This window comes from Anopheles coluzzii, chromosome 3 (assembly GCF_943734685.1).
Source record: "Anopheles coluzzii chromosome 3, AcolN3, whole genome shotgun sequence".
Taxonomy (NCBI): Eukaryota; Metazoa; Arthropoda; class Insecta; order Diptera; family Culicidae; genus Anopheles; species Anopheles coluzzii.
Genome location: NC_064671.1, coordinates 50671684 through 50691221, shown reverse-complemented (window position 1 = coordinate 50691221; position 19538 = coordinate 50671684). Strand labels below are relative to the sequence as shown.

Below are 19538 nucleotides of genomic sequence, written 5' to 3'. Positions count from 1 at the left end.
TGGCACTTGGGGAGTCAATCGCATGACTGCGAAACGATACTTTAAAACGTTGACGATACCAGGATCTGCGGATTTGTATCGCAAGACTTTTTCGGGCACACTTTTTACACTTTTTCGGGCACAAATGTTTAAAATTTAAATTTCATGTTTTAGAGAGTGCATCAATAATTAATTCGCTTACAAACAAATAAAAATCCATTACAGATGACTTTTTCAAGCCCCAAGCAGCGGGAACTCACAATAAAAATTTTAGGTTGTCAAGTTATATGTCCCTGGGGTGCGATAGTGTGCCCAAAAAAGTGTGCCGTAGTCTTGCGATAAAATACGCAGATCTCGGTATCGTCAACGGTTTCAAGTGTCGTTCCGCAGTCTTGCGATTGACTCACGCAGATTCGTCAAAGTGTCCCGTGGTCTTGAGTTCTCTCGGAAAACCCTGTAAGTGTGGAGGAAAAGTGTAAGGGAGGTGACACATTAACACCCACTGTCAACCAAACACTCACGAGGTCATACAAAAATCAAAAAATGCCGGGGCGGGCCGTAGGCGCGTTCTCTACACGTCTAGATAACTCTTTTCAGATCAGATAGCGGAGCTCAGAGTTTTGCTGCGCTTATCGACAGATGGAGTAAGTGAGGTAGTGTCTTCAGTTTAATTACTCCGTTTCTTACCTTCTTATTGCACAATATTGGAGTCTCTCTTCGGCTTGGGCCGTGAAAGAAGGCAGGACGTGGATTTTTGTGTGTAGTGTGGTGTGTCACAATCAGTGTTGCGAACGGTGATAGTCACCGACACAAAATTTTACAAAATGATACGTTTTGAAGCATCGCATTCTAGATCCACGCATTCATTCGACAATCACGAAAAAAAAATCATTTCCCAAGTGCCACAAATCCACTAAACGACCACTAAACGGCTTCTAAACGACTCAAGTTCTCTACCTAAACGGAATATAGAAAGACTTCGTTTAGCAGACGGCAAACGACTCATGCATTCTAAAAACAGCGAAAAAGCTGGTGGCGCTATCTGTTGGTGGGATATCCCAACCAGTTGAGCTTCATCGCTTGGACGAGAGCTTTCTCATTTCCTCTGTACTGTTGTATGGCTTCGCATTGAAGTTATGCATCGCTAGAACTAGAACGGCGATACAATTGTTTAAATACTAAATTCCAAAGGAAACCACCAGCACTGAAACAAGTGAGATTTGAGTAATGGTCGTTGATGTTGATACCCACATATCTGACCACACGACCTTTCATATAGATTTTTGCTCTGAAAGTTAGAAGGCTATATAGGTCATGATAAGATGAAACTTGTCGAAACACATTGTAAGAAAAGGATAGCAATATAATGATGAGTTGTAATACGCCATCTATTGATCAAACCAATGAAGCTGTGGAGCTTTCATTTTTTTTCTATGGATATTTAATTTTCAAGTCGTTTAAGCTTAATCTGTGGCGCTTGGGTTGACACGATGATATTTTTCTACTACAATCATTTGACCTTTTGATTTTGCCGTACCTCAAGTGAACTAGATCTTCATCGAAAATGGGTCCTTTTTCGTGTTTTCGCGTGAATTTCTATACTCCTGTAAGCGAACACCATTTTCTTGGTTGACTGAGTGAAAATATCAAGTGGTCTAATGGCTAAGTATCGATAAATGCACGATTAAGCAATTCTGGCGTCTCATGAAAAATGTCAAATGACATTCATTCTACATTTTTTTGCAATCATGTCATCGCAAAAGCATTGATTGTTTTTGCACAAATGATTGTCGCTTTTGGAAAGTCGTGTCATGGTAACCATGAATATCATGATCAAAAAGTGATTTTGACACCCGCTTACTGCGAATATCATAAAAAAATGTCGACAATTAACAACACTGGTCACAATTTTGAGATGTATTGATAAGTGTTTTTTGTTTCATGCATTCTTGATTTACTTGCTCTTGAAGGCGAGAAGTTCGATACTAAGAATTGATCAATGCATTGCTGTTGCCACTTGGAGGTGTTCCGTATGATTGTGATGCATATAATTTCTATATGCCTCCACTTTTCTTGACCAGTCACCAATTATTTCACTTTCCATACAACTTTTCTGAAAAAGAGCCTCCCGCATGACAAGTGAGTCATTAATCATTAGAACTGATTAAACTCGTTATGAGGGGTTCCACTGTATATGCAACAATTCTCCGTTCCGAATCCGAATCTGTTCAACCAGCAAGCAAGTTGCAGTATACCAACCGAACCAAATACGCTATCATACTCAAGGTGAGGAACTTATAAGAGTGCCTGTGCCTATATCCATTTGTTTCATTGAACAGACCTCCGATTGTTCTCAAATATCGTGTAAAATTTAGGATCGACTTAGAAAAAGTATGAAGAACTATCATCAAAGCTCCCAGATTGTTATGGATCTAACTGTTAAATCAGTTTTTTTTTCTATTTTCGTATTTAGACATCAAATTAAACCCACCTGATATATCAACTCACATTGGTAAAATGGTTTACCAAATTACAGTCCGAACTCACTGGTTGAACTTGGATTCCCTGCCAACTATTGAATACAGTCTGTTTCCGAGTAACACGGTTCTCGACTTACGCGGATTCGAAGATACGCGGTTTTCTAAATTTGACAGATTAAATGTCAAATCAATACAATTTGCTTCAAGTTTGGTTTAAATTGCATTTTTGCAAACAAATTGAAATCGCTTAAAAGCCAGAAATATTAGAATTTTCTGCACGAATCATATCAAATAAATGAGAAAGTCTGAAATTTACTCGGCAGGCCATGAGATTTTTGTGAATTTTTCAAAACCAGGATTTTCCATACAAACACATGCCTTGAACTGTCAGTCAACTATCGAGCGTTCAACTAAAACGCATGCCAATTAAAAAGCGTTCAACTATTGAATTCTGACTGTAGATACACATCAAAATCCTTAACAGTGTGATTTTGCCTCGCTTTCCCTTTGACATTAGTGTTACCAACGTATGAGAGCTTCGAGATGCCATTGACAAGAAGTAAACAGTACGATGTAATAAACTTAACACTACCATAGCACTCTTTTTATTCATTTACAATACTCGCATTTTTGGAGTGTGCTGATATAATGATAAATTGTTGTATTTTGTTGGAATAATGGCAGTTTTACATATCCCCGATTTACTATGTTTCATTCAAAGTTTTCGAAACATATGCAATATAGTTGTTCTCGCTTTTATTATTACAATTATTTATCTGTTTACCTAATTCGGTTTGCCGAAAAAACATACATATCCTACTCTAAATTATAATTTCCTTCATATGCCAATCTCTTAACCACATTCAATGTGTTTGAAAATGATTGGTTTTTACAAATCTCTAGGTTGATATAATATAATAATAGTTGTAGACAGAGAAATTATATTAGTTCAGACATAACTTCATACTTTCAACGTAGTATTAACTTATGGAAATTACAGATCTTTTTCTTATGACTTCTGATAATATTTAGTTTAAGAAATTTGAATCTTATTATGAGTAATATTGAATATCAATCAATTTACACAAACTATAACTCCCTTATAATTTATAAGGCTAGAATGAGTTAGTTTTACAAGTAAAACTGACTTCAGACATACACTTTCTTTAAATGAAGCCCAAATCGAGAATAAAAACAGACATGATACTATCGTTACCAATCACGAATAAGCAGCAGAGCAAACCAATCATAATGCAGCAGCAACTGCTAGTTTTAGTAACACTCGACATTCTGTTATTATCTAAAATAATAGCCAAATGTGCAGGGCAAATGAAGTTGCTTAGCTTCTAGAATCATTACTCTCACTAAAACTTTCACTCGAATCATGCCGACTAACGGAGGGCTTTGGTTTATACTCGGTGATGACAACAGTTACTGAATTTACAGTTACTTCACGCGTTTGGCCGCTCGAACGGTCAATATTTTTTAATCGTGCTGGATGCTTTGATCGCTTGCTTTTGCTTCTTAGTGCTTTTGTGTTACCGGGAGATTTCACGTTCGATACGACTTGCGCACCCCCGGACGCCCCTGGAAAGGCTTGTGTTGCAGCCTGTTGCGCCGCAAGGGCAGAATTTAGTCGTGGTTTTCGGGTGGATGTACCTGGAACGGAGTAAACTGAAATTAATTATAATGCATCCCGTCTCTATTGAACAATTCGATCTTCACACAAATGGTTGAAGGAATGGAATGCATTTAGCTTTGTTTTTGCCTGGTTGCTTGGGCGAGGCAATTGCGCTTTGCATTACAGCAAAATCGTACAACATTGATGTTTCTTGATAGTGACGGCAAAACAACAACTAAATGACCACCGCAACAATCATTTGTGGGAAAAGCTTTCTTATTTAAGCGGAGTACCTTTTCGCACGTCGCACATTAAACACTTGAAGGCTTCGGCAGTATTGCGATATGTGCAGACGCTGCAATCCCAGAAGTTTTCTTCAACCACTTTCGATTGACGTTTAGCACGGCGTACAGGCGATTTACTTTTATCCATTGCTACGATGTTGCATGCACAATCACATCACCATTGATATTAGAGTTGTTTAGATTTCCCGTACGTAAGATGGTGCAAAAAATTTATACACCAGTATGTTGTTGCAACAAATTAACATGCATCTAATTAATTTTCACTGATATACGTAGTAAATTTTCTGCTGTTTCGTTGCCAACAGATGCGCATATTCTCTCTACAGAAAAGCGTCTTGAAATGCCTAAACATTGAAATGACCCATTGCATATAAGCAATGTATGTTAAAGTCATCCGAAAAGGGCGTTAGGTGTTTCTCAAAACCTTTTCCGATCGAAATAATTTTCCGTCCTGTAACATCCGCAGTGACAACACGAACGTCAATTTCTGTTTGTGGTGTGCACAGCAAGGTAAGGAAATAGGAGGTGGTAGAGCTACCACCAAGGTGCATTAAACAGCCAGGCCCGATTAACATTGCGAGGGTTCCCGTTAAACATTGCGAGGGTTCCCGTTAAACATTGCGAGGGTTCCCAACTGACATTTTATAGCACGAATAATCGGGAATTCGAGCAAATTCCCTTAAACTGGAGCCTTAAACTTCCCTTAAACTGCACCAGTTTAAGGGAATTCAGAAAAAGTCCTTTAAAATCAACTGTGATGCTGCTTTTTCATTACTTTCTTCTAGATTCGCTTGGAAATGATGTTTTCTATTGTTACAGTTAGTCATGTTCCCATTGTATACTTAAATAATATTAATTTTTATAGATTAGCGCCACACAAAATTAGCTTTTGTTTTTCATCAAAAACCCAGAGATATTAGTGAAAAATGAGCTCGACGGCATCGTCCATCGATAAAGGAACGTCTAATTTACAAACACACCAAATCTTGGCCCTTTCAACACACTTGATCATACACAAAACCACAATTTCAAGCGTATCGAGTACTAATCGAGCAGATATGGGAAAACAGTTTCGAGCAAATGTCACTTGGGTAGTTTAAGGGAATTTAGAAAAAGTCCTTAAAAATCAACTGTGATGCGGCTTTTTCGTTACTTTCTTCTAGATTCGCTCGGAAATGGTGTTTCCTATCGTTATAGTTGGTCATGTACCCATTTTAGATGTTAAAAATACCCATTTTTTATAGAATAACGTCACACAAAATTAGTTTTTGTTTTTCATCAAAAAACCATAGCTATGAAGAAAAATGAGCTTGACGGCATTGTCCATTGATAGAAAAACGTCTAATTTACCAACACATCAAGTCTTGGCGCTTGCAACACACTTGATCACACACAAATTCACAATTTTAAGCGTATCGAGTACTAATCGAGCAGATATGGGAAAACAATTTCGAGCAAATGTCACTTGGGTTGCGAGTAGTATCATCTGCTTGAAATCTTATGGTACAGTAGAACGTCGATTATCCGGGCAGCTCGGGATCGGGCGGATGCCGGTTAATCGATTTTCACGGATAATGGTCCAAAAATGTGAAATTCATGTAAAAATTATAAACTTTACTGGTTTTACTAAGAATTCACCTTAAACCAATCGATTAATCACTAATAAAATATTTTTTGAATAAATAACAATCGATTTAACTATTGTTCTTTATCAAAAATGAAGTTAAAATTCTCACTAGACTCTACCCAAATAGCCAGAATTGCTTAAGCAGCTCATTTTGGTACGCTAAAGATCGCTGCTCTAATTCGCCTTTTGCAGTAGATAAACAGCATCAAAGTTCTATGTGGGTCTTTCAAACAGCGCCTAAGCAGCTTCCTTATGCCACGATGCCAGGGATTATTTTTCTTTGTGTTTTATTTTCAAGCAAGCGTTATCGATGAAATAAACAACAAGATTTGTTTCGTTTAAACACATATGTATTTTTTATAATCTTTTGTATTGATGAATTACATAAAATTTTACACAATTTACTGATAATTCACAATCACTTCCCTCAATATTCATTCTTCAATTAACGAATCTAACTTGTGCAGCAGCAATGAGATTATTGCCGGCGTCCGTCTTTGACACTTTGACTAGAGCCACCTTGAACCGATGTCATGCATTAAAAAGCTATAAAGTTCCACCAAGTTCAGAACCGTTTCTTAACAAACCTTCAAGTTCCATCGTGAACCCTACACATAGTGCTAATCAGCCGCAAAGTTCCAAAGAGTACCATGTGCCTGTTAAAAAGCTCCATAGTTCCGCAAAGTAGTCTATCTCTTAATCAGCCACAAAGTACGACATCGGAACGATTTTTCGTTAAACAGCCCTAAATCAGCTATAAAGTACGAGCTGGCTATTTGGGTAGATAGCTGCACAATAAATATTTTTGCTTAGCTGATAATCGCAGAAAATGTTCGCCACGATTGGCCAACTGTCAAATTCAAGCGCACGGTTAAGCCGCCCACCGGTTAATCCGTCCCCGGATAATCGACGTTCTACTGTATTTTAATGACCTGTTTAGCGAACAGCTAGAAGCGTCACTAGCAGATAGTGTCATGCTACTGCCACCTAGCATAGAAGAAACACGAGGCACCTGGAACCGACGGAATTGCAGCCGAACTGGTCAAGAATGGAGGTGCATGACTAGAAAACGAGATTCATCAAATTGTTACTGAGGTGCGGGATAGCGCATCGATGCCTTGTGATTGGAATCTCGGCATCATCTACCCCATATACAAGAAGGGAGATAGGTTGGACTGCAACAACTACAGGGGTATTACGGTGTTGAATACCGCCTATAAAATATTCTCCCTGATCCTTCAGGATCGTTTTGTCCCGCACGTCGAAGAGATAGTTGGAAACCATCAAAGAGGATTCCGAAACGGAAAATCAACCACTGATCAGATCTTCACCTTGCGGCAGATCTTGGAGAAGATGGCTGAATACAGAAACAACACATATCATCTCTTCATAGACTTTAAAGCCGCATATGATAGCATAGCCAGGGTAAAACTGTACGACGCTATGAGCTCATTTGGAATCCCGGCCAAACTGATAAGGCTAGTTAGAATGACTATGACCAACGTCACATGCCAGGTGAAGGTGGATGGAAAACTCTCAGGACCTTTTGCTACCACCAAAGGTCTGCGCCAGGGAGACGGGCTTGCCTGTCTCCTATTCAACCTGGCACTAGAGAGGGCCATCCGCGACTCGAGGGTGGAGACTACGGGAACCATCTTCTATAAGTCAACCCAGATCCTGGCATACGCTGATGATATAGACATCATTGGTCTGCGGCTCTCCTATGTAGCAGAAGCCTACCAAGGGATCGAGCTGGCGGCAGAGAACCTCGGACTGCAGATAAACGAGGCAAAGACCAAACTGATGGTGGCAACATCAGCGGGCCTACCAATAAATAATCAGAATTTACGTATGCGTGATGTACAGATAGGTGAACGCACTTTTGAAGTCGTCCCACAATTCACCTATCTTGAGTCAAAGGTCAGCAACGACAATAGCATGGAAGCTGAGTTGCGCGCAACGATGCTGGCTGCCAACCGGTCATTCTACAGCCTCAAAAAGCAGTTCACCTCAAAGAACCTGTCGCGACGGACGAAGCGGGGACTATTTAGTACCTATATAGTACCAGTACTCACATACGCCTCTGAGACATGGACACTGTCCAAATCTGACGAAACAATGGAGGAGCCGCTTCTCAGTGAGGACTTTCATCATCCTTCATTGGATATGATGATTTATTATCCCGTACAACTATCCCACACCACCAACAGTCACACTCGCAGTACAGTCAATAGAAATTTCTTCAAAACGAATGTGGAGCGTATGAATGCCCTTATTGTGTCGTTTGACCGCAATTTTGACTGCTCCAACTTTTCCACTATCGACGAAGCCACCGATTGCTTTAGCGTTTTTATGCGCTCAGCGATTAATTCCTGCGTTCCTGTTGCTCAACGAAAGTCTGGCCCCGATTGGTCTAATGCATCTTTAAGACGGTTGAAAAAAATAAAATCAAAAGCCTACGCGGATTACAGTAGTACGAGATCATCGCTGCATAGGAGAATTTTTTCGATGCACTGAACAATTATCGTCGACAAAATCGTGTGCTCTACCGCTCCTTCATTCGCCGTACTGAAAGGCAGCTGTTTTCTAAGCCGACACGGTTCTGGAGCTTCTGGAACAAACGGCGCAATATAAGAAGTATCCCTCCGGCAATGAGCTACAATGGCCAAACTAGTATTGATACATCCGATATTTGCAACACTTTCGCCAATCGTTTCGCTGATGCATTCACCCTTCCTGTTCACAATCCTAACACACTAGCAGAGGCCACTTGCAATACTCCATCGGATGCTATCGATTTTATTATACCCACAATTGACGAAGCATTAATCGCGCGCACACTCAACGATATAAAACCATCTACATCATCTGGACCTGACAATATTCCCGCATACATATTGAAGCACTGCCGTCAGTCACTCGCACCCATTCTTGCCAAAATATTTAATGATTCCCTTATGCGTGGCACGTATCCTGAGTCCTGGAAACACGCGCGAATGATTCCTATCCATAAAAAAGGCAGTCGACTTCATGCTAGTAATTATCGTGGCATTGTTTCCCTATGCGCTTGTGCAAAGGTGTTTGAGCTCATTCTATACAATCCGCTACTCACAGCAGTTCAAAACTATATGAGCCCTAGTCAGCACGGATTTCTCCCAAGGAGATCTTCCACCACAAATCTTGCTGAATTTGTTAGTTACTGCTTCGACAACATGGATCGTGGTACTCAAGTTGATGCAGTATATATCGACTTCAGGGCTGCGTTCGATAGTATCTCTCATGATATTCTACTCTCGAAGCTAAAAAAACTCGGTTTCCTCGACTGGCACATCACCTGGCTGCGTTCTTATTTAACTGGTCGTTCGTACTACATAAGCATAGGATCTCATCGTTCTCACTCCTTCACCAGCTCCTCCGGTGTGCCTCAAGGGAGTAATTTGGGACCGCTACTCTTCCTCATCTATATAAATGATCTATCTTTCGTTTTACCGCCAGGCCAACACCTAATGTACGCCGACGATGTAAAAATATTCGCTCCAGTTAGAAACGACAGTGACTGTGTACGCCTTCAAACGATCCTTGAGAATCTGGATAGCTGGTGCAGCAGAAACGCCCTCCAAGTGTGTGCTGATAAATGCCAGTGTATATCATTCAGCAGAGCCCGTCACCCCATCACGTTTACATACACTATGCTCAACACGGCTTTAGCTCGCACGACATGTATCCGTGATCTGGGGGTGCTACTCGATCAGAAGATGTCATTTCGCCCTCACATTGATAGCGTTGTTGCGAAGGGAAATCAGCTACTTGGTTTAATTACGCGGACCTGTAGCGAGTTTACCGATCCCATGTGCGTCAAGTCTATCTTCTGTGCCATCGTAAGGTCGTGCCTGGAGTACTGCTGTCCGATCTGGTGCCCGCTTGGTGTTGGTGACATCAATCGCCTCGAAGCCATTCAACGGAGACTCACCAGGTACGCGGTTCGACTCCTTCCATGGCAATCCCACCACGCTCGGCCCACCTACCATCAGCGGTGTCTGCTTCTCGGACTTGAACCACTCTGCTCTCGACGTAAAAACGCCCAATGCCTTTTCATATTCCGGCTCCTTAACGGAGAGATCGATTCCCCGGCATTACTAGCCAGCATCAATTTGTTCGCTCCCTGTCGGATTCTTAGATCCAATTTCCATCTCCGTGTACCGCGTACCCGCAACAACCATAGCCAGGGACACCCCATTATACGTATGTCCCTCGAGTTCAATGAAGTGTTAGATTTGTTCGATTTTAGTATGTCTACTTCTACGTTCAAGGAGAAATTGCGTCTACGTCACATTTAATGTTAGCTAGAGGTCTATTTATATGTTACAAATGTTCATTGTCATATATATCTTAATTTAATTATAAGGTTGCCGATTAGACACGATGGTCCGTCGGTTGTGTATGAAATTAAATAAATAAATAAATAAATAAATAATGACGAGCTATACGAGATGTACGGCGACCTCACTGTCGTACAGCGTATCAAGCTCGCCAGGCTCCGGTGGGCTGGCCATGTTGTACGCATGGAAACGGACGCCCCAGCCCGTAAAGTCTTTTTAAGCCGTCTACAAAGACAGAGGAGGCGTGGTAGGCCTAAATTGAGGTGGCAAGATGGCGTGGAGGCGTCCGCCATTAAGGCCGGGATAACGGACTAGCAGACGAAGGCGCGAGACTGTGAGCGGTTTCGGACACTCCTGAGGCAGGCCAAGATCGCAAAGCGGTAATGGCGCAGGATAATTGAATTGTTAAGGCCGGGCTACATTGATCGTACCCTCTGGTGTAATTTTGATTTTCACATCTGACATCTGGCGCATCTGGCGGCGGCTGGTAGAAGCTTTATTGGTCGTCGGGGGAATGGTCATGTTGAATCTCGAAATTAATTAGTTTTTTCACCGTTTTTTGATGCGAAAACTGCTGAAATACTTGCACAACATATTTATCTATTACCCAAGCGCCACAGATTAAGCTTAAACGACTGGAAAATTGAATATCCATAGAAAAAAATGAAAGCTCACACAGCTTCATTGGTTTGATCAATAGATGGCGTATTACAACTCATCATTATATTGCTATCCTTTTCTTGCAATGTGTTTCGACAAGTTTCATCTTATCATGACCTGTATAGCCTTCTAACTTTCAGAGCAAAAATCTATATGAATGGTCGTGTGGTCAGATTCGTGGGTATCAACACCAACGACCATTACTCAAATCTCACTTGCTTCAGTGCTGAAGGTTTCCGTTGGACTTTGGTATTTAAACAATCGTATCGCCGTTCTAGTTCTAGCGATGCATAACTTCAATGCGAAACCATACAACAGTACAAAGGAAATGATAAAGCTCTCCTCCAAGCGATGAAGCTCAACTGGTTGGGGTATCCCACCAACAGAGAGCGCCACCAGTTTTTTCGCTATTTTTAGAATGCATGAGTCGTTTGCCGTCTGCTAAACGAAGCCTTTCTATATTCCGTTTAGGTAGAGAACTTGAGTCGTTTAGAAGCCGTTTAGTGGTCGTTTAGTGGATTTGTGGCACTTGGGTAATTACAAAGCTTTTCTGGTCCAGTTAAAGTCAAAAACATGGAAAAATAACGTATTTTCTGAAGCGACTGCAAATTGTTTGGCAAAATGCTTCGGTCAGCCGCCGCCAGATGCGCTAGTGAAAATCGAAATTACACTAACAAGTACCATCAATGTAGCCCGGCCTTTAAGTTTTAACCACTAAATTGGCTTGAACTGAAGATTACAATTTTATACTTTTTAAAATGGTTTTTTAAAATTCGACCAATTTTCGTTGCATTTCATATTCGATGTGTTAAATTAGTGTGACACTGCTTCCCCAAGCGCCACAGATTAAGCTTAAACGACTGGAAAATTGAATATCCATAGAAAAAAAATGAAAGCTCCACAGCTTCATTGGTTTGATCAATAGATGGCGTATTACAACTCATCATTATATTGCTATCCTTTTCTTGCAATGTGTTTCGACAAGTTTCATCTTATCATGACCTATATAGCCTTCTAACTTTCAGAGCAAAAATCTATATGAATGGTCGTGTGGTCAGATTCGTGGGTATCAACACCAACGACCATTACTCAAATCTCACTTGCTTCAGTGCTGAAGGTTTCCGTTGGACTTTGGTATTTAAACAATCGTATCGCCGTTCTAGTTCTAGCGATGCATAACTTCAATGCGAAACCATACAACAGTACAAAGGAAATGAGAAAGCTCTCCTCCAAGCGATGAAGCTCAACTGGTTGGGGTATCCCACCAACAGAGAGCACCACCAGCTTTTTCGCTATTTTTAGAATGCATGAGTAGTTTGCCGTCTGCTAAACGAAGTCTTTCTATATTCCGTTTAGGTAGAGAACTTGAGTCGTTTAGAAGCCGTTTAGTGGTCGTTTAGTGGATTTGTGGCACTTGGGTCTAGACGACCCAAAAAATCTTTCGCGCAAGGACCATAAAGATATCAATTCAAGTTATAACCCAGTCAGACAAATCGGACTTAATTTACCCCTATCTTACCGCTAAATTACCGGTAATTTAAGAGCAACTTAATAGTAAATTAGCAGTCGTTAATTTACCCATTCGAGTAGTTTTGACAGATCCTATTCCTTCCTCTATTTTATTTTTATTTTTGTCGGCCAGATTGTTAATAAATAACACGAAATGTATTATATTACAGTAGAATGCTTTTATTCAATCATTGTCCTTAACTTATACAAACGATTACAATGTATTTTTTTAAGCAGACTCGACTTGAACAGCCGCTTCACCCGGAGAAGGTGGTGCACAAATAGCACTAATAAATGCAATTTGTCGGCTGTTTTTTACATTTTATAGTTTTAAACACACCGCCGATGTCTTCTTCCACTAAAAGATCATTAAAACAATACACTTTTTGTTCTAATTTATATCTTTTCACTGACAACAAACGACATCACTTCGTACCGCTAAATTGCTCTTAAATTACTGTTATGACAGACACAAAACTGCTCGAATGGGTAAATTAACACAAGGCTGTCTGACTGGGAAGCCCGTTTTGACAGCTAAGTGGAAGAAGAATCGACGAAGAAAACTGATAGAACTTTTCCGCGTTTGCCCAAGTAGCCTTAAGAAACTTTATTTTATTAAGGCCCGTGTCTGTGCTCCATCGCATGCGATTTTATCGCACGTGCTGTCAAACGCTTTTTCGTATAATATTGCGATTATTTGGATGATTTTAATAATAAAACGATTATGAAAAATTAAGTTGAGATAGTTCCTACAAAACACCACACATTTCGTTTGACAGATAAAATCGGATGCGGCGTCCGACGAAATCAAAATTTTTTGATTCTGTCGTACGACGAAATCGCACGTCCGACGTTATCTGTCAAATTCCATATAAAATTTTGACAGGCCTTCCGATAAAATCGCATCCGATGGAGCACAGACACGGGCCTAACAGTGTTAAGTAGTTAACAGTATTAACAGTGTTTTAAAGCCTTTAAAAATCAAATAGAGTTTCTTAAGAGAATGTGACATTTGTCAGCGTTACAGCATAACGACGTATTCCGTTACCCTGTTTTTTTCGATTCGGGCCAATACAACACACAGTGTTTTTAAAATTATATCTACATCGGTTTCATTGTTTCAATATTCGGATTTTTTTTTAATTCTTATTTATTTTTTCATTCATTTATTTGCAGAACAAAATATTTGTTTGTTTAACGGTACGTAAAATATGTTTTTCTTTTTTTCCTTCACTTCACGGTGCTAATAAAAAAAAAATTATAATAAAAAAATTATATTTCATATTTTTAAATATTAGATGCAATGAGTTTGATGAAGGATATGCTAATGAGATAAATCTTCACAAAAAATATTTTTTGTACAAAATAATATACTCTTGATGATGATAATTTTTGAGACATACTGTTCATGATCACGTACATGGCGCCTCCATTTCTTATGTCAAAAAGTTCGTCAAGCTTCGTGTGTATTGTGTGTAGATGACAACAAAACCAAGCGTCTGCGACAATTTCTATCAGCTATCGTTTAATTTGTGTATCATCATGCTTTTACAACAGGTCAGTGTATCGATATTACTAATCTCTTCACATGAGCTACATAAGTTCTATATTTCACAGCATTTTCGATTCGGATGGCGTTTGGACATCATGTTTTCCGTCCACGGCTGCAGCTAACCTCCATGCTAAATTGATGGAAAAAACCCATAGAATGAATGAAACTTATGTGATACAGTGACAATCTGCAGTGGCAAAATGATTAAATGTCGAATAAAAGCATTTGTGTTGGATTTATGCATTTATTCTATGAAATAATAACACCCATTGTTGTAACTTAACGAAGATCTAGAAAATTCGCATAGAAGAGCGTTTCTACATACACCGAGACTGCAGCTGACAGATGGCTGTGAGAGAATTGACAACCGGTTTCTCACGCCGGTGTGTGTAGAAGCTCCGGAAAGCGCCGAGATGAGACTTTTTAAAATTATGTTGTAAAAATCCATTTGAATCGCTAAAATGAAGTAAAAAAAAATCGTTTACTTTTTAGTAACATTTCTACGATTATTAGACTGCAAAAATACAAACAATAATTGATCGTTCGACATAAACTGCCAATTTAATTTTTTTCAGCTCCATCGTTCTTTGCATGCTGAGGACAATTCTCTCACCGAAAATGCTGTCAGTCGCTGTCAAAGCATGCTGTCAGCTTGTTTTCTCAGGAGCGTTTCTACATACACCGAGAATGCAGCTGAGAAAATAACTGACAGCATGCTTTGACAGCGACTGACAGCATTTTCGGTGAGAGAATTCTCCTCAGCATGCAAAGAACGATGGAGCTGAGAAAAAAATAAATTGGCAGATTATAGCGATCGATCAATTATAGTTTGCATTTTTGCCGTCTAATAATCGTAGAAATATTATTAAAAAGTAAAAGAAACTTTTTTGATTTCATTTTAGCGATTAAAATGGATTTTTTCAACATCATTTTAAAAGTCTCATCTCGGCGCTTTTCAGAGCTTCTACACACACCAGCGTGAGAAACCGGTTGTCAATTCTCTCACAGCCATCTCTCAGCTGCAGTCTCGGTGTATGTAGAAACGCTCCAGCTGCATTCTCGGTGTATGTAAAAACGCTCGAAAGAGAAACACCAATACAGCCATCCCTGTCGATATTTTCGTTAATTTTGATCTTTTTCGTTGAAAATACCGGCTAAATTTCAAATTTTAACGAAACATTGACGAAGCCAGGAAAGCGTTACGCAGTGTTTTATGCCCTGGAATTACTGCTGTATGGAAAGCTAAAAGTAATACTTTTAGGCATACTTTTAACGGTTTCTTAACAGGATTGTGCTACTTGGGTGGCGAACGCTTCAAGTTCTCGAAGGAAAATTTCCATTTCAAATCACGGGCAGTGTTCTAATAAACTAAAATATTCACCCAAATTGATCTCCACCAAATATTGACCATGCAAAACGTAAACAATCCATCAATACATACAAGGTTATTAGACTCTATACAGGTTGTGACAAAAGCCTGTTTTGGCCGATTTCCAATAAAAAAAATGAATGAAAAAAATTTGACAGACAAATTGGAATGGTTTGTTTACAATTGGACTGGTTTGTTTACAATTCGACTGGTTGCAACTGGATTGCAATCGTGCAATAGATGTTTTAGGTTGAATTGTTAAATTATTGTAAATCTAATTTTAATTATGTACTTTCTATTGGACTTGTGTCGAAAGTGGAAATTTGATTCATATTTTAGTGAAATGAAAAGAAATAATTTTATTTTTTTTTATTTCTCATAGAGTTTCATCCCACGAGTTTTCTTTCCGTCCAAGAACAGTCGTGTGATCTAGTGATGGGCGTTTCGTAGCGCACCACCCCGTTAGTCTGGAGCCGGCTCTGACTTTTGGCTCCAAAATTATCTGGAGCCGGTCAGAGCCGGTCCCGACTTCGGAGCAAATTACCGTTCCTTCTTAAAAGCAACTGCTATTCGTGATGGTTGAGGAGCCGTTTTTTCTGACTGTTACTCTGTATACTGCTCTGTTACTCTGTGGCTGTTACGCCACCACGCGGAAAAGCATACTAGCGTCATATACCACATATACTAGTATCTCTTCCCTCCTAACAGCAAAGCATGATGTACCCAGAACATAAATAACCAGCAACAGCGACTCCAGGGTCCAACAGGTCTGACACGCAGACTGGATGCAAGTGACCACTTCATATTTCATCTCAGCCCACTACAGTATAAACTGTTACAACGAGTTTTTCGTATAACGAGCATATTCAAATGCTCTACAAGTACCCTTCTTCACGAGGAAAATCTCGTATTACGATCCGAGGTGTGTCGTATGATAATATTTTTCATTTTTGATGGAGGCAGATAAACCATATCCACATTTTTTCATTTTTCCTACAAATTATATGATAAAGAGTAGGAGAAAGAGATGAATATGAGGGTCACCGAGTAAAGCACTTGTGAAGGGAAAGTAGTGGTTGAGCCGGGAAGTAAATGTTGAACGGTCCTGTTGTAACAATTATAATTAGGAAATAAACCATAAGTATATTTGTGCTTATGCATAGTGGTTATTTAAGTTATTGTCCGCGGTTCCATGTCGGTTCGTTGCAGTCGTCGTGTTCGAGACGATCGTCTATGCTGCCACTGTTGCCGTTCCAGTTCAAAGAAAACAAATGTTCATTCCGTTCTGGCTGCAGCCTTATTCCTGTGGGGGTCGATGATTCATGTCACCTTGGGTGTAGCTTAAGCAGTGTTTTAGTAAGAACGAGACCATGCCACACAAGCTTCTACTTTATCATCATCTCAGCACCGCAATTTCGAAGGAGGGATTCGCATCATCCCCGCTGCCGCAAGTTCGTCAGCGCCGTCGCGGTCCTAGCTCGGGTCAAGTGCAATAGCGGAACGAAAGTGATGCCGGTAGCATTTTTTTGCACCACATCATCACAAGTTCCCTGACCAACATCGTCAAAAGGGTGTCATCACATCGATACTCTTTCACTGAATTATTCCGTGTCCGTTCCACTCCGAATAAAGGACGAGCTGTTATGCGCGAAGCAACATGGGATCTGGCCACTTCCCACACGAGGGGCAGCATCTGGAATAACCCAGTTTGGACACTGCTGCTGCTGGGCGGCATGAACCCTCGTCCACTGAAGCTGGGACTGCAATACCAAACCTGTAGAACAATTGAAACTGATGAGACAATCCGACGATATCCAGGGCATGTAAAACTGACTCAGCATTAACCAATCCAACATAGAAGTCATATTCTATAAATGATATAACGAGTTAGCATTAAGAAAAAATGTAGCAGTAATTTCGTCTTCTGTAAACTTATTTATGTTGTTCATGCCAAGCAACAGCTGGCCGGCATCTATTTTGACAAACAAATTGTAAACAAGGTATCCATAATGGTGACCCTCTAAAACGCTCTGTCGTAACCTGTATAGAGTCTAATAACCTTGACATTATCCTTGGTTGGTGCGTCAGACGCAGAGTGGCCAGATTATTTTTGCGGTTTTCGGTAGTTTTCGGTAGTTCGGTTCGGTAGTTTTCGGTAGGAGTTTAAGATTATTTCGGTAGTTTTCGGTAGGCTTTGAAGTGTTGAGCGGGGGGGGGGGGGGGGGGGGTTGTCGTAGATGGAAGCTAATCTGTCCCATGAGGAACAGCACGAGAAAATAACATCTTTCATTTATTTAAAGGAGATAGTTAAGATTTGGTTCATAGCGCCCGCTGCGCAAAGCGACGGAAGAAATCAAGGCGTTCAGAGAATTTTATCATGCTTCCCGCTGCGCGGGAGAGGGCCCGCGGCACCTCCATCATTCCGCACATCTGCATGCCCGTCGTGGGTTCTAATCGTGTATGAACCATCCGCCGTAGCAAGGGGTTAGTCACCGGCTCCGGCTACGTGGTACTCAAGTCCTGAAAAGGCCGGCATGATCGCGTTGGCTATTACGCCAATAATAATAAAAAGAACTTAGTATAGCAGTCCACACCCGGGTAAGAGTTTGTCTTGACTTTGTAGCTGCCGGGCTACCGCTGTGACGCGACAAATGCACGGAATGCACTCGACCAAAACATGAACCTACCGATCCGAACCCATTCCAAGGCAGTGCCGGTCGCACGGCGTCATGATACCGACTCAAAACCAACAAGCCACCATTCTGGATTCTGGACGGACAGGTGCAGTATCATACGCGCACCGTAATAAACCAAACCAGAATACTTTTGTATGAATTCAATTCAAGTTTTGTTTCCACTTGCGTCCGCTAGCGGAATTGGAAAGAAATGTGTAACATATCACATGCACGTTTGCTTCGATCGTTTGTCTTTTTAATACCCCCAACAGCAGAACCGGTCGCAAAGATGGTGGTGCCAATTATATGGTTGTATTGTCTCCTAGGTAGCGGTAATCGACCGGGCGGCGTACAGTGCGTTTTCTGAGAATGCATGGAGTGTGTAGACGCAGCCGGTGACAATGCACGCATCAGAATCAAACAGTTTTGGGGTTCCCGCACGCACACACACACACGCGCACGCACGCATGCACGCGCGTACGCGAGAGCGCACCCCCAAACGCGCGTACACGCACGATCGATTTCCGCTACCTTATCGGTAGAATTGCTGGCTTAACTTGTAGCGCATCCTCATCCAAAGCACCGGGAGGGGAGGGGGATCGCGGCATGATAGAGTGGACGATCACTTTCCCCGCGCTGTGTGTGTGTCCGTGTGTGTGTGTCGTGGCCAGAAAACTCGAGACAAATTCCGGCACATTGAAAAAAAATATGTTTTTTTATTGCCACTATACACCGTGCTACATGATGTTTAGAAGGTCGTTGAAGCATCAAACATGTTCAGATTAAAAAAAAAAATTAGATCAGTGTTGGACGTTCTCGTACGCTTGTTTGAAATTGGCTTCTTCACCCTCGATTGGCACGGGCATTAAATGGCCTCATCAGCAGCGGCACGAAATAAAATAAACCATCAATACACCGATAACACTTTAAATCCCAAAATGAACCAGCTTCTCCCGCATCGTCAAGGTCACACACGAATAAATAAATGCTAACACCCACCAATTACAATACACAACCGCAATGTACATATACACCAACGCATACACACAATCAGCTGACGGCGAAAGGCACGGGCTGAAGCGCAAGTATAAGGCAAGGCAGGGAGGGGAAGGGAGTTAGAGGAAGAGGAGGAGGAAGGAATGGGCACCAATATTTTTGAATTTTTCGGCCGTTTTTTTTTTGCTCCACCGTCTGAAATAGTTCATCCATTCCTTCAACAGATGGCGCTCGTTCCGCACCTAAAAACTGCAATAAATACGCTGGCTATCGTAGTTTTGGCTGAAGTCTAGCGTATTTTTTTGCGTATTTTTTGACACAAAACGACGCAAAAAACTACGCAAAAAACTGCTCAAATTTGCGCAGCGGGCGGTCACATGAGGCCT

At 40.9% G+C, this 19538-nt stretch overlaps 1 protein-coding gene and 1 long non-coding RNA gene across 3 annotated transcripts; both read right to left on the bottom strand.

Moving 5' to 3' along the window:
- Positions 1-3036: 3036 nt before the first annotated feature.
- LOC120958488 (YY1-associated factor 2) lies at positions 3037-4890 on the bottom strand. Of its 2 annotated transcripts, none has more exons than XM_040381339.2 (2): positions 4374-4890; positions 3037-4118 (listed from the first exon to the last, which is right to left on the bottom strand). In XM_040381339.2, the coding sequence occupies exons 1-2, from the start codon at positions 4510-4512 to the stop codon at positions 3799-3801; spliced, it is 459 nt and encodes a 152-aa protein (XP_040237273.1). In that variant the 5' UTR covers positions 4513-4890; the 3' UTR covers positions 3037-3798. The 2 variants fall into 2 exon arrangements, with proteins under 2 accessions (XP_040237273.1, XP_040237272.1); XM_040381338.2 differs by having other exon boundaries at positions 3037-4133; positions 4374-4888.
- An 11699-nt stretch (positions 4891-16589) lies between these two features.
- LOC120959660 (uncharacterized) lies at positions 16590-17624 on the bottom strand. The gene is made up of 2 exons (XR_005752225.2): positions 17316-17624; positions 16590-17255 (listed from the first exon to the last, which is right to left on the bottom strand). It is a non-coding gene; the product is annotated as an uncharacterized LOC120959660 (long non-coding RNA).
- Positions 17625-19538: the final 1914 nt, after the last annotated feature.